We start from the raw sequence: 14343 nt of genomic DNA, 5'->3' as shown, positions 1-14343 counted from the left end.
AATGGAGGCAGAAGGATCTCTCTCAAGCTGGGCACCAACCCGTTCACTCACAGCATGAGACTAGCCTGGACCTGTCCCTCTAGGCCTCCTGCACACAAAGAGGAGGACCCGCCCCTATCGCTGCTGTGCCAATCACGAGGCCGCATGTTACATGCGGCTCTGTCAGGTTCCCTGTGAATTACCAAGAGCCTACTCAGTCCCCAGCTGACTAAGATTCCAGGCACAAGGACTCACGCTGCAATATTATTTGAAAAGAAGATACCGTTGTAAAAAAAAACACGAATCCTTGTGCAATCATTTTTGCAAGATATTCCTGGCTAAAACACTGCAGCTCCTATCCACAACAGCCAACTACTGAGGCCAGTATATTATTATGAGTCTACGGACATTGTTATGAGCGAAAATGGATCGTTTTGTAACTCCACCAAAAAACAGGAATATGTCCATTATTGTAATAGTTCAGTACTGTATGAATGATAACAGGTATGTTTATGCATGGCAGTGGCACTAATAGGCCATCACTCATTTTTCATTTCCACATTTATGTTTAAAATAAAAAGGTCAATTTGAATAGCTTGTATGCATGATTATCATACAATTGACAGACAATGTTGATATTGGCATTGGTATCAGCTGACAAAGTGTGTTTATAAATGTCAGTGGCACGGCCACCCTACTCACTGTATCTTGCACATGTTTAAAATAAAAACATGAACATATGAACCTGTGTATTATTTGAATAGCTTAGTACTGAATGCACAATAAAGAGGTATGTTTATACATGGTACTAGGCCCAGTTTAATATAAAACACAATTTTATACAATATATATAGTACCCTGCTCCATCTCTCAGTTTGGGGGTCCTTGGCCTGAAAAGCGTTGAAGATCCCTGCACTAGAGGATCAAGAATGTAATTATTTCATTTTGAGTCTTATTTTTTATATTTTTTAAATGTTGTATTAAATGTATTACACTTCTGACTCCTTAACATTTACTGCCCTTTCCAGATCTCTTTTGATGTCACAGTGACAGCATCCTCATGCATGGAGGACCAGACTTTCACTATTAGACCACTGGGCATTAAAGACACATTGACAGTGACCGTATCTACAAAATGTGAGTGTCAATGTGAAGACCCACAGGACAGTAGTCATCCACACTGCAATGGCAAGGGACGAGTCAGCTGTGGTATATGCAGGTAAGCTTTACACCCCTTACACAATGACTGTGTCAGTGATGTGATGTTGTAGCTTTGTGCAAACCATCCTCTGATGCACAGGTGGGACAGTCCAGAGACAACCAATCACACTTGTTTTGATTCTCAGCTCTTGGTCACAGCTGTTTTCTACTCCAACTCAACTATGTAAGCCCTTCAACGAATGGGGGAAATGCCAATGGAAGTGATAAATGGTTACCCCAATGGTGGACTCAGGCTGTTTGAGGGGCAGGGGTAAAAATATATATAAAGGGCACCAGTGCACAGAAAGTCGTCATCTTCCACGACATTGTCTCACACATAGAGGCCAACTTATTTTCTAGCATGAATACATACCCTCTGCTCTAGATTTAAGGGCACCCATCAGTGCACTGCATGACTTTTTTCCTACTGGTAGGGCACATTAAAAGGGTTCTGCATCACTTTTTATTGCACATTGGGTAAATTCAGAGGGCACCTTTGGGCATATTTTCGAACATGGCCACCACTGCCCTATTCAATGTGATGTAACTGTAATGTGCAACAGGAACTTACATTCAAAAAATGAACCATTGAAACTGAGCTCCTGGGACATTTTAACTATTTGACCATTAGAATTGTGGCATTGGTAGAAATAACTATCCAATCAGAGAATATGTAAATCATGTGTTTAATGTTAAACACGCCCACAATCTTTAATCCTGCGAGAGGCAAGAGACAGCCTGCTATATACAATATGTGTGAAGGCTGTTAGATAGATAAAGTTTCCGGGTGAATGATTGACTTTGACAAAGAGACTGCAAACCACAACCCGTGTCCTGCCAACAGTCAATGTTGGTTTCTGTTAACTATGCCCATGATCTTTTCATAATGTTAACCAAGTAGTCTTGTCCTCAATACTTAAAAAAAATTTCAGCATGACGTATAAAGTAATGGGATATAAATGAAAAATTTAAATCAAAACAAGAAATAATAAAATCAATAATACATTTTAGACTGACTGCAACAAACTATGCCACCCAGTTAAATGTGGCGTCTAGAAGTTCCAGCTAGCAAACAGGATCACACAGACTTAGTTAAAAATAAGTTAAGAGTTCAAAGAATAATTATTACAAAAAGGCTGTTAAAAACCCAAGTTTAATACAATTATTTAAAAAATTAAAAAAGTAAACAAATACACCAACACCTCTAAAGCTTGTTTTATCCCTACACAAATACAAATATCAAAACAATAACTTGTGATTCACTAAATAAATGGAATGGAAAAATCTATTAAGGTGACGGATAAGAACATTTTTTTTTTGCTCATAAAACTGATGAATGAAATGTCTATAATAAAATGCATCATAGAGGGAGAACTGCTGGTGGAAAACACGCTCTCTCTTTAATGTGTTTTGTTACGATATACATTTTTTTATGCCAATTTTAGGTTTTATCACTCTTTCTAACATGTCCTTATGCAGCTGCAGTGAAGGCTCCATCGGTCAGTTCTGCGAGTGCTCCATTGGCGAAAAAGACGAGCGTACCCTGAGAGAATCCTGTCAGAGGCAGAATGGCACCGAGTGTGAGGGTCAAGGAGACTGTGTCTGTGGCAGGTGCGAGTGCCACACCACAGAAAGAGGAAGCAGTTACCATGGTGAATTCTGCGAATGCGACGATGAACACTGTGAGAGGTTCATGAATAAACTATGTGGAGGTAAAGTTTCAGTCATTTTAAAATTATCTGCATTTTAATGTTACAGACAAAAAACAAACTTTTTCCATTGTAGTTTAACAAGTGCAGATACAAAACACATTCTGTATCCTTAAGACCTAACATACGGGTTGAATGCAGTTGATTGCTAATTAGCAAGGGGGGTAGGGAGGGAGGGGTGGATTGTTAAAGATAGATGATAAGGGAAGAGAGAAGATGGGTCACATGCAAAAAAAATGAGAAAGGGAAATACATGGTCCGTGTCTTCATCCAAGGGCCACGAGGATGCCCATAATATTTCTTATAACATAAACACATACCATACACAAACTGTTCTTAAAGGAACCAAGATATGCTGTGACATTTTACAGTGTAAAGACAAACAGTGTAAAGCTGCTAATTATTTACATTATTAATCATTATAGTATTTATTTAGCAGACATGTAGCTGCTCAATGTTCCCTCACTCCATTGTGCTTCTCCTGAGGGATTTGCTGCTTCTGATAGAAAATGAGTGAAGGCTGTGAGAGATAGGCAGGCAAAGTTTTAATAAATGAACTGCCGCTTGGAAGAGGTGGAAAAAGAATCTGTCACAGTTGTATATTTATTTGAAGCCCGTTATTTTACATGTATGGACAGTAAACAGTGGAAGCAGTAGTAAACTGCATTTGGCTTTACAGCAGACTGATCTGACCATAGCTTCCAGGGAACCTTGCTCTGTAAGCTGGATGTATGCTTGATGCAAGAGGCTTGTAGACACTATGGCATAGGTTTGGGTTTGTAGTTCAATGTTGGATTTCACTAGACTGTTGTATCATTTGTGATAAGTCTGTATTGGGCTTTAGTTATGTTGTGATGTTTATTTGACAATGCTTGACAATGCTCTCTCTCTCTCTCTCTCTCTCTCTCTCTCTCTCTCTCTCTCTCTCTCTCTCTGTGTGTCTGTCTGTATGATCCAGGACCTGGTTGTATGTGCTATACACTGTCCTGCTGTAATATTTCTCTTTTGGTATATTTTTGAGGGTCAACACATTAGCTAGATAGATATTGACTTATGTTGTAATTCAATTATGTTGTTCATTCTGTACACATGACATATATTGCTCTTCTGTCCTTCCTGGAGAGGAATCCTCCTCTGTTGCTCTCTTTAAGGTTTCTTCCTTTTTTTACCCCTCTAAAGGTTTTTTTGGGGTGTTTTTCCTGTTCCGATGCGAGGGTCCTGGGACAGAGGATGTTGTATGCTGTACAGCAGTGATTCTCAACTGGTGGGTCGCGACCCAAAAGTGGGTCGCGGACCAGTTTTCAGTGGGTCGCGGGCCTTTGCCTGACAAAAAAAAAAAAGTGATTTTATTTTGAAGGGCATTTTTTAAGCAGCGGAATTATTCCAGCATTTACAGCACTTGTTCAGCGGTGCAGGAAAAACACCGACCAATGCGTTGTGAATCACATCACGTGATAAAGCTCAGCCAATAAAATATGGGCATTCTGACAGGTTTCCTGACTTGAGTGAGACGAGGATATAGGGTACTTCTCAAGTCTCTTAATTGTCGTTTCCTCGCTCCTCGCTCCTCGCTCCTCGCTCCTGTTTCCCTCAATAACTTTATTATGAATACAATTAAAGTCAGAGAGACCTGGAGAGACTAAACACATTTTACATCATTCCTGAGTGTTTGATGAGTTTTATCATTTAAGAGAAACAATAATCATATTCTGGGTTATTTAATAATGACGTCACAGTCACAGTTTCAAAACGTACAGACGCAAATAATTCATAAATAAGACGATCGCATTCCGCCGGTAGAAATGGATCCTGATCTTATAAACAGAACACAGGACACAGTTTGTTAACAGACTACAGAGAGAAACACCTCTACAGTGGTGATTACTGTGTGTCTTTATTAGTTATTAGTATTATTAGTTACTGTTATTAAGTACAGTGATCATGTGAACAGACACAAACTTATCTAAAGTCTCTCCAGCTGTTAAAGCCGACTGACAGCTGATCAGCTGTGATCATCAGCACCGTCATCAGAAACAGACGTTGCTTCACGTGACGCAACTGAGGAAAGGACGTCTCATGTCTCTTAAAACATAATTCCTCGTTCCTCTCTCCTCGCATGGTTTCCTCCATGCATCCCTGGTGGGAGGGACTAAGACGCAAGGAAAGGACGCAAGTGAGGGAAACAGGGATGACATTAAGAGACTTGGGATGTACCCTGAGACAGCAGAGCAGGACTGTTGTAGTGTGAGTTGTGAAAGTCAAATCATAGGATGATTTACAAAAGAGAAAATGTCCAGAGAGACCAGAGTCATTAGACTCTGACTGGACAGACTCATAGAGGTGAATTCTTCCAACACTAATTTCTCTTTTTAGTAGATGAGAAAAATATGATATTGTGGCTTCTTCACTTCACCCTGAATGAACTGAGTTTAAAGCTGCAGGGCAATTCAGTGAAAATAATTTTTCTAAAATTAATTTCGTTCCGTAATTAATTTTTTAATCCAGTCGTTATTTATTATTATACATATATATGTATAAAAAATTATATATATATATATATATAATTTGAGTCGTGGGTCGCGGCTTGTCATTAAGGGGTGATGGTGGGTCCCGCAGCCAGACCAATTGAGAACCACTGCTGTACAGAATGTAAAGCCCTCAGAGGCCAATTTGTGCTTTTGAGTTATACATATAAAATTGAATTGAACAGATAAACAACTCATTAGTTCCTCTTCCAAGCTTTCTGCTTTTGTTGTGTTTTTTTCCGATACTTGGCATTAATTCCTGAGGTTGTTTACAACCATCACCCAGAGGGAATGCAGGATATGTGGTACACACAAATGTGTGGTTTAAAGCAAGTATAGCACTCTTACTCTCCTCTCTGTTCCTCACAACTTGTAGGGACCGGTAAGTGTACCTGTGGCAAATGTGAATGCTATGCAGGCTATGAGGGCTCAGCCTGTCAGTGTCAGGTGTCTGAGGATGGCTGTCATACCCTGAACAACACCGTTTGCTACGGCAGAGGGACCTGCAAGTGTAACCGCTGTGAGTGTAAGGAGGGATACCAGCAGCCACGATGCCAGACATGCCTCGGCTGCACTGACCCTTGCCAGACCAAATTGTAAGGAGTCCAAACTACTACTTAACTTTTACTGTCTCATTATTATTGAAGGGTTGACTCACCAAATTACAAAAAGGACTCATAAATCAACAAAGTAGCTCCACTACTGACCTGCTATTAACCTTTGTTTTCAGGAATTGCATTGAATGCCTCGGCTTTGACTCAGGTCCCTTTAAAAAAAACTGCAGTGTGGCTTGCCAGAGCATTGATCATGTTATGGTAGATCAGTCCACCATACAAAGCAAGAAGTGCCAGCAAAAGGACTCAGACGGCTGCTGGATCAAATTTAATCTGGACCAGTTGTTCGGAGTGGATAACTACAAGGCTGAAATTCTGAAACAGAGAGGTAAGCTGCTGATGAAATACAGAAAACTCTTCAGAGCTGTCAAACTCTTACATTTATGAACAATGTATTTGTTTCAATGCAGTTTTCAGTGGTTCTGGTATTTGGAAACATTAAACAGGACCAAGACTTGTTAGAGCTGTAGGCTACTTAAGCAGGTATGATGTTGATCATGTTCACACATGCTAACATTTACTAATTACAGGCGGCAGCCTGTGGTTCTGAAGAGTAAAGCCAATGCTGAAGTGTCTTACACCTGCATTGCATTCTCTCTAGTGTCCACCAGGGGGCGACTCCTCTGGTTGTATAGAAGTCTATGAGAAAATGACTCTACTTCTCTCTTGATTTATTCCCTCAGTAAAGATTGTAAACATGAGTTTATGGTCTCAATCTCTAGTTTCAAGTCTTCTTCAATACAGCACGATGTTCATTTAGTACATTATGGTCCATTTAGAGTCAAACAGACCATAAAGCAGGGGATGCTTTAGGGCGGGGCTACCTTGTGATTGACAGGTTGCTAGCAGAGCCATATACAGTGTCTCTTTGTCACTCCTCCACAGTCCAAATTTGGTCACTAACTTTCAATGGTTGCAAAAATGCAAGAGAGTAACGGCCAAAAAGTCGAACTCGAGGCTTGAAAACGGCAGTCCACAAACCAATGGGAGACGTCACAGTATCGACGTCCACTTTTTATATTCAGTGTATGACTAATTAGCACTAAACACAAAGTACAGCTGAGGCTATTGGGATGTATTGGGCACAGTAGAATGTTGACCTGATGATGGCGCTAGATGACAGTTCAGAGAATCGAAAATCAATGTTTGAACCAAATTGCACGGCAACTCGTTGTTGCTGAGGACAGGTAGTCCAACGGACCAACAGGCAGACCAAAATTGCCATTGCGAGAGCCGCACCACTAGCCTACATACACATCAAACATACAACTTTGTCCTTTTCATTCTTTTTTTATAGTCAAGCAGTTTGGAAAGGAGTAAAACTTTCTGTTTTCATCCCTCTTCCTCCAGACTGTCCAGAACCACCCAGCATCATACCTATCATTGGAGGCTCTATTGCATCTGTGGCTCTCATTGGCATCTTGTTGCTGATGCTGATCAAGCTACTTCTCTACATGAAGGACCTGAAAGAGTTCAGGAAATTTGAAAATGAAAAGAAGAAATCCAAGTGGGCACAGGTGAGATTTATTTTAATGTCATTTTTTACAATCACTGCCTAGAAAAATAAAATCTAGAAATAATCACCAGAGCTTTCATGGTGTTGATATTTTGCCACTTGTAGCATGAATGGATCCCGTCCCGGGGAAAGCAGGACAGGCTTGCGCACCTAACACGGTGGTTACTCCTGAGGGTTGTCCTTCCCGCGTGAGTTAGTTTCCTCACGGAGGTATCAGAACAATACCGTAGGCCTTTTATCTCACCCCGTAGCTGAATAGTTAGGATTTTGGAATTAATTGTCTTCCTGAGAGCCTTGTACGGCTATGCCCTAGGCGCTCTCAGTAGGATGTAACCCTAACACCCAGTATGAATAGTTATGTAGAACGTCTGTACTTTACTATTGCCTATTGTGAACTTCTCACCATTTTATGACTAACACTGCCGAGTCTTCACCCAGGGTACTCACCTTTAAGTTCCTCTGGTAGAGTCAGTCGTCACTTCTGTATCACACGGATGAGGGACAGGGGAAAAGGGTCAAACTGTTCTAAAAAACCAAGGTCTCTAGTTTGGGTCCAGTCACTTACAAATGGCAAGGCTGTGGTTTTATTAAAGCTTTTCCAAAGCAATCACATAGAACAATTTAAATTCAATGAAACAATCTCAGTGGTATTAAAACTAATGCTGACATCCTGCTTGTTTTCAGGGTCTCTCGCTGTGTTTTTTCTTTTTTCTTCTTTTTCATGCTGTCTTCTCGCCCATCTCTGAATGGGACAGCAGAAGGGTGTTCTACTCCCCGCTTAGGGGGCAAGACCCCTAAGGGTCTATTAAAGAAGTCTCTCCCTTTAAACCGGGGTGTCTCATTTTTATTAAAGAAATATATCCCGTCTCTAGAGATGGGGGAAAAAGCTGAATCTCAGTTTTTCTGTTTCTTTTATCCTACTCTGATTCTAGTACCTCCCCTAATCACATGCTTCACAAATACAGGAGGCATCTTGTACCAGAGTTAGCAACAGAATGTAACTGGTTTGGTCCGGATAGAACCAAAGCACTATTCAAGGCTAAAGTGACTATGTTAGATAAAGTGTCTAAGCAGGCTATATGTTTCTATCACTGCTATCATAAAATAAAACAGTTTATATTTTAAATCACATCTAATATGAAATAAAACAGTTTATGTTAAATCACACTTATCATGAGATAAAACAGTTTATATTTTACGATGGTTATAAAAAGTGTAAACAACTTACATGTTGTGACAGTTATAAAAGGTGAACAAACTATATGTTTGTGATGGTTATACCTTTATGCTTTCATATCTTTCTACGATCTCACAACACACTTTCTCAAGTTTTGTGCTGTCAGATTTGATTGGCAAGCTACATGATTCATTCTCCAGAAAAACATTCAGTTCCTTTGCATGTTCTCCTCTGCTATCACTGTGTGAGTGTGCAGAATGGGTCAAGGATAAGACTAAAAATCTGCTATACAAATGCAAGTCCATGAACGCTTCTCGAGATATGTGAAGGACACACACACGCAGACAGACAGACAAGAGATTCCTTGCTTTATAGTTAGATATTAAGTGAAACGATACGTGCCTTGAGGCAGTGATTATTACCTAATCTTTTGCTTATTTACACCCCCGGTGTGTGAAGGAGAGGTACCGCAGGTCCTTCCTTCCTGCTGCTGTCAGGCTGGACAACCAGCTGTGCTCCCAGTAGACCACACAACACAACACTAAAAATCTGTGCAGTAGAAATACACCGTGCAATAAAAATGATTCTGTTTGTATATATAATATTTCTACTTATATTATAGTTATTGTGGATTTCTTTACTTTTTTACTTTGTGAATATTCTTTACTGTTTATTACTTATTTACTTATTTATAATACTTGTTTTGATCTTGTTTTTTACTATATCTCATGTTTGCACTATCCACTATGCTGCTGTAATCCTGTAAATTTGTGTTGAAATGTTACATATTACCAGAGGTTAAATTGGGATTTGTTATGTGGTGGGGGGATCCTGCCCTGAGATTTATGCTCTCTGGTACCTTATATAAAAAAAGATTCAAAGTACATATATTTCAGTCCTTCACATAAATTTATATGTTTTACTATAGAGTATATTACTAGCAGCATGAAAAGTAATTGAATTAAGCTCCACCTTTAAAGTGATGAACACATGAATAAATAATAATAATAATAATAATAATACATTTTATTTATATAGCGCTTTTCATAAAACTCAAAGACACTTTACATTAAAATCATCATATATAAAAGCAATACACTAAAAACATAAAATACACAATAGTGGTCACACATTAAAAGCAGTTTTGAACAGGTGGGTTTTGATCTGTGATTTGAATATGGAAAGTTCAGTGCAGTCTCGGATGTGTTTGGGGAGAGAGTTCCAGAGGGAGGGGGCAGATATGGAGAAGGCTCTGTCACCCCATGTCCGGTGCTTGGTCCTGAGTGGAAGAGACAGGAGGTTGGCATCAGAGGAGCGGAGCCGACGGGATGGAGTGTGGTGGTGAAGCAGGTCGGTGAGGTAGGAGGGGGCCTGATTGTGGAGGGCTTTATGAGTGAGGAGACGGATTTTGTATTGGATCCGTTGTGGGACGGGGAGCCAGTGGAGGTTCTGAAGAACAGGGGTGATGTGGTCGCGGGAGCGGGTGTGGGTGAGCAGGCGAGCAGCAGAGTTCTGGATGTACTGGAGTTTATTTAGGATTTTGGATGATGTGCCGTGAAGAATGCTAGGTGATGAAGGCGTGGATCAGAGTTCCAGCAGCAGATGAGGAGAGTGATGGGCGGAGACGGGCTATGTTTTTTAAGTGAAAAAAGGCAGTTCTGGTGATTTGTTTGACGTGGTGTTCAAAGGAGAGGTTGCTGTCGAACATGACTCCAAGGTTGCGGATGTGTGGGGAGGGAGACAGAGTGGAGTTGTCGATGGTGAGGCAGAAATTGTGACTGGTTTTGGTGAGGGATTTGGGACCGATGATGATCATGTCAGATTTATCACAGTTCAGTTTGAGGAAGTTGGTTGGAATCATCTGTTGGAGCCATAATGAGCTAAGGTCATGGTTAAAGCTAAAGAAAGAGGTAACTGAGACAATCACAATTCCTACGTTGATGATTGCCTGAAGTCAGTGGTCACAGTAGTACAAGCTATTATGCCGTTCAGGGACTTCAGAGATGAATGCGCCCAGGGAGGCTTCTTATTAACCAAATGGGTCAGTAACAGCAAATATCCCTGTACATCACACAGCCAAGCTACTCAAAGATCTGGACTTGGACAGGAAAAAAATGCCCATTGAAATGGCAATTGGGATGATATTCTTTTACCTTTAATGTCACAATCAAGAACAGAGCCCTTACCAGAAGAGGTATCCTCTCTATCTAAGATCCATTAGGATTCCTTTCCCCATTCATACTAAAACCAAAGCAAATCCTCCAAGAACTCTGTTGAGTGAAGTGTTGAAGGGATGAAATCATTGCAGAAGAATTTTCAAAGCAATGGCGGCAATGGATCACAGAGTTGGAACAGCTAAGCAGTTTTAATGTGGACAGTTGAATGAAACCTGAAAATGTTGGCCCCATCAGAAATGCAGAGCTCCATCACTTCTGTGACGTAAGTGAGCACGGTTATGGCACTGTTAGCTCTCTCTGATTCACAAATAGTATGAGTATGAGAAACGTCCATGTTGGATTTGTTTTGGGAAAATCCAGAGTGACTCCACACAAATAGATTGCAATCCCCAAAATACTTTTGCAATCCCCAAATACAGATTGCAAAACAGATTGCAATGCCCAAATACTTTTTAGACGGATAGCACGTCTGTACTGGGATATATCCACAATCAGACAAAAAGTTTCCCTACTTTCGTGACCAAGAGAGTTCCAGTGATCCATGGCCTATCTTAAGAGAAGCAATGGGGGCAAGTGAGCTCCAAGGACAACCAAGCTGATGACACATCACATGGGACTTCACACTTGAAACCCCCCTGAAGTCATCAAGATGGCTGAAGAGTCCATTAGGAAAGGGAGGAAACTGATTGACTGATTGGCCAGAGATCCCTATGAAACTGGGCCGAATTTCACAAGTTGATCCAAAGGTAAATAAAGATGTTTCTGCTTACAGTGTGAGCATCAGGAAGGGAAATTCTAAAAGCAAATTGGTTGAGTATTACTCCTTTCATTCATTCATCTATTGGTTGCTTTAAGACAGGGACAGTGTACAATAATAACAATGTGTTGCACCAGATAGAGCACAATTCTAATTTTTATCTGTTGTCCCTGGGTATGTATAAAATGCACATAAAACAATATAAAAATTATAAACATTTATAGATACACATATAAGACATATAGCAGACCTTAATGACAAATAACAACATGAAAATGATAAATCCACTTTAATAAATACAGATATAGGAGATATATCAGACCGTAATGACAATATAACAAATAAAAAACAAGGTGGAGATCATGGAGAACAAAACGCTGTTCAATGGTTGAACCAGATTGACAGCTGAAAGAGACAACGATCCTCTGAGCAACAGTTGAATAAGAAGAGAAGAAACCAGCAGTCATTGGTCAAAGAAACTTGAAGCTTAGATTTAAATAGGAACAGCTTCCCGTTTCACAATAAAAGCAGCCTTGAACAAGCCGGAATTGACTTTAGCAAAGCTCTTCTTCAGACTTCACAATAGAAATACGTTAGTCTGCAAGGGTGTAACGGTTCACAAAATTCTCGGTTCGGTTCAATACGATACAGTGGTGCCACGGTTCGGTACGTTTTCAATACAGCAAAAAAGCAGAAATGCCAAATCCTCACTGGGGAGACTCTCAAGGTCTGAAGAACATGGCTCTTCATCTCCATTCAGTTAGTCAGGTAGCTTTGTGTAGTCCGTGACGTCCGGCCGTCTGTTATCAGAGGAACAGCGGGTGCTTCGGACATTTGATTCTCTGTTTGGGCTTTTGTTGTCTTTTACAAAGCAGGAATTATGGTTTGTAGCTGGTTTGTATGGTTTCTATGTAGCTACCTAGGCTGCGGGAGAGTTTGTAGCGTGTGTGCTGCTGTTGGTTTTCCTGGTAAACTAGTTTAGCGTAGCGTGTAGAATGTTGTTCTTCCGTGGTGGGAGTGTCAGACTACACGTTGTCTGTTACGTGGTAGCACATTGTCTGTTACATGGTGGGAGTGTCAGACAGCACGTTGTCTATTACGTCGGGTGGGTTGCCATGTTGCGTACAGTGGCTCCAACGATATATATTTCTCACAATTTAAGCTTCTGCATTTTCCAAATGCAATAGTATTATTCAAACGTATTGTTCGGTTCTTAGTGCGTACCAAACCATGAGCCTCGTACCGAATGGTTCAATACGAATGCGTGTATTGTTACCCCTATTAGTCTGGTGTTACAACTGTTGGAATATCAGCTGAACTAATCAAAGTTTAAACCTCTTCAATCAATATTTACAGTTTAACAATGAAAATAATTCAACATCAAGTTCAATAGGATTATCCCTGTCATGTGACACTGTGGGGAAGATTGAATAATTTCATTCTTCTTCTTTTCGGGATAAAACTATTTTGAATATAAATAAAACTTTTGGTGTCTGAATGACACTTATCTCTGTTAAATAGTTATTATTTAAGGAAAGAAGATTTACCAGCTGATTCTGGTTCTTTTGAAGGGCAAGGTAACTTGCTGCAAACTAAAACTAGGCTTTTATTTGAAACTGCCATTATGAGAGACCAGCCTTTGCTTGTGCCCGACACCAGCCGCTTGTATTTGAGACTCTGCCATCACTTGAATACCGGCTGTGTATTTATGAGTGAGTGAATTTATAGTACTTCTACATTGGGGAGATTAACACATCTGTCCAGCATCAATGATAATGTGTTTTTGTGATGTTTTGCTTGTTCCATCTCACCGGAAGACAATATCAAAATAACATCATAGATGAAAATAAACTAATCCTTGTGATTTCTGTGTTGCCAGGCTGACAACCCACTGTTCCAGAATGCCACCACCACTGTGACCAACCCAACCTTCACTGGAGAATGAGGATTAGTGCTGAACTGCTGCTATTTACTCAACATGATTGCAATTGCATTGTTATTGTTTACTTACTATTGCTCATTGCTTATTATATTTACATGTAAAATATAGTCATGTATGTTGCTCATAATCTATACAATAGGAGAGTAGGACAGAGAATTGGCAAAATGTAATGTGTGATGTCTAATTTATACTTCTGCAAAAAAGCTTGCTCACAGCTGGTCTAGGTGACCACGAGGCACCCGGAGTAGAAATCAGGCATTATATACATATACTGGATCCATCATTTTGAGGGCAGTAGCTCAGTCCAAGGGCACTTGGTTTGGGAACTTGGTTTAGACTGGTAGAGAGGTGCCAGTTTGCCTCCTGGGCACTGCTGTGGTATTCTTGAGCAAGGAACCAGCCGCTGCTCCTAATGTTAGGCTAGGTTACATTTCACTGCGTGCTGTGCTGTTCACAATACAATGTGTGACAATAAAGGTTGATTTACATTTATAGTTGAAAGACATTTTCTGAAATGTATGTCTGTGAAATCCAAGTTCAGTTGGAAAAATGGAAAATGAATGACCAAAGATCAGAAAATTAAACATAGTCACAGTTTGTTATTTTAAATGTTCTATAGACTAAGTAAGATTTAAATCTGCAGTAAATCCAATATTCCCTCTCCTTTTAGCTTTAGTTTGGTCTTTAAGAAAATGTTCTAGTGTTTTGGATGTGAATGGCAACACAATTAGTTTTCAATAGAATAGA

General features: G+C 40.1%; 1 protein-coding gene across 1 annotated transcript in view; it reads left to right on the top strand.

The window, feature by feature from the left end:
• itgb2 (integrin, beta 2) overlaps positions 1-14090 on the top strand; it is a 37921-nt gene extending 23831 nt beyond the window's left edge. The window contains exons 11-16 of the mRNA XM_076081034.1: positions 1008-1198; positions 2659-2891; positions 5790-6009; positions 6144-6355; positions 7378-7544; positions 13534-14090. Of these exons, the coding sequence (XP_075937149.1) occupies positions 1008-1198; positions 2659-2891; positions 5790-6009; positions 6144-6355; positions 7378-7544; positions 13534-13599 (1089 nt within the window). The 3' untranslated portion in view covers positions 13600-14090. The remainder of the gene's footprint in view (positions 1-1007; positions 1199-2658; positions 2892-5789; positions 6010-6143; positions 6356-7377; positions 7545-13533) is intronic.
• Positions 14091-14343: the final 253 nt, after the last annotated feature.

The sequence above is a fragment of the Anarhichas minor genome, unplaced genomic scaffold (genome assembly GCF_050575085.1).
Source record: "Anarhichas minor isolate MPS153535 unplaced genomic scaffold, ASM5057508v1 ptg000078l, whole genome shotgun sequence".
Taxonomy (NCBI): domain Eukaryota; kingdom Metazoa; phylum Chordata; class Actinopteri; order Perciformes; family Anarhichadidae; genus Anarhichas; species Anarhichas minor.
Note: the sequence above shows the minus strand (reverse complement) of the source record. Positions and strands in the feature narration are given on the sequence as shown.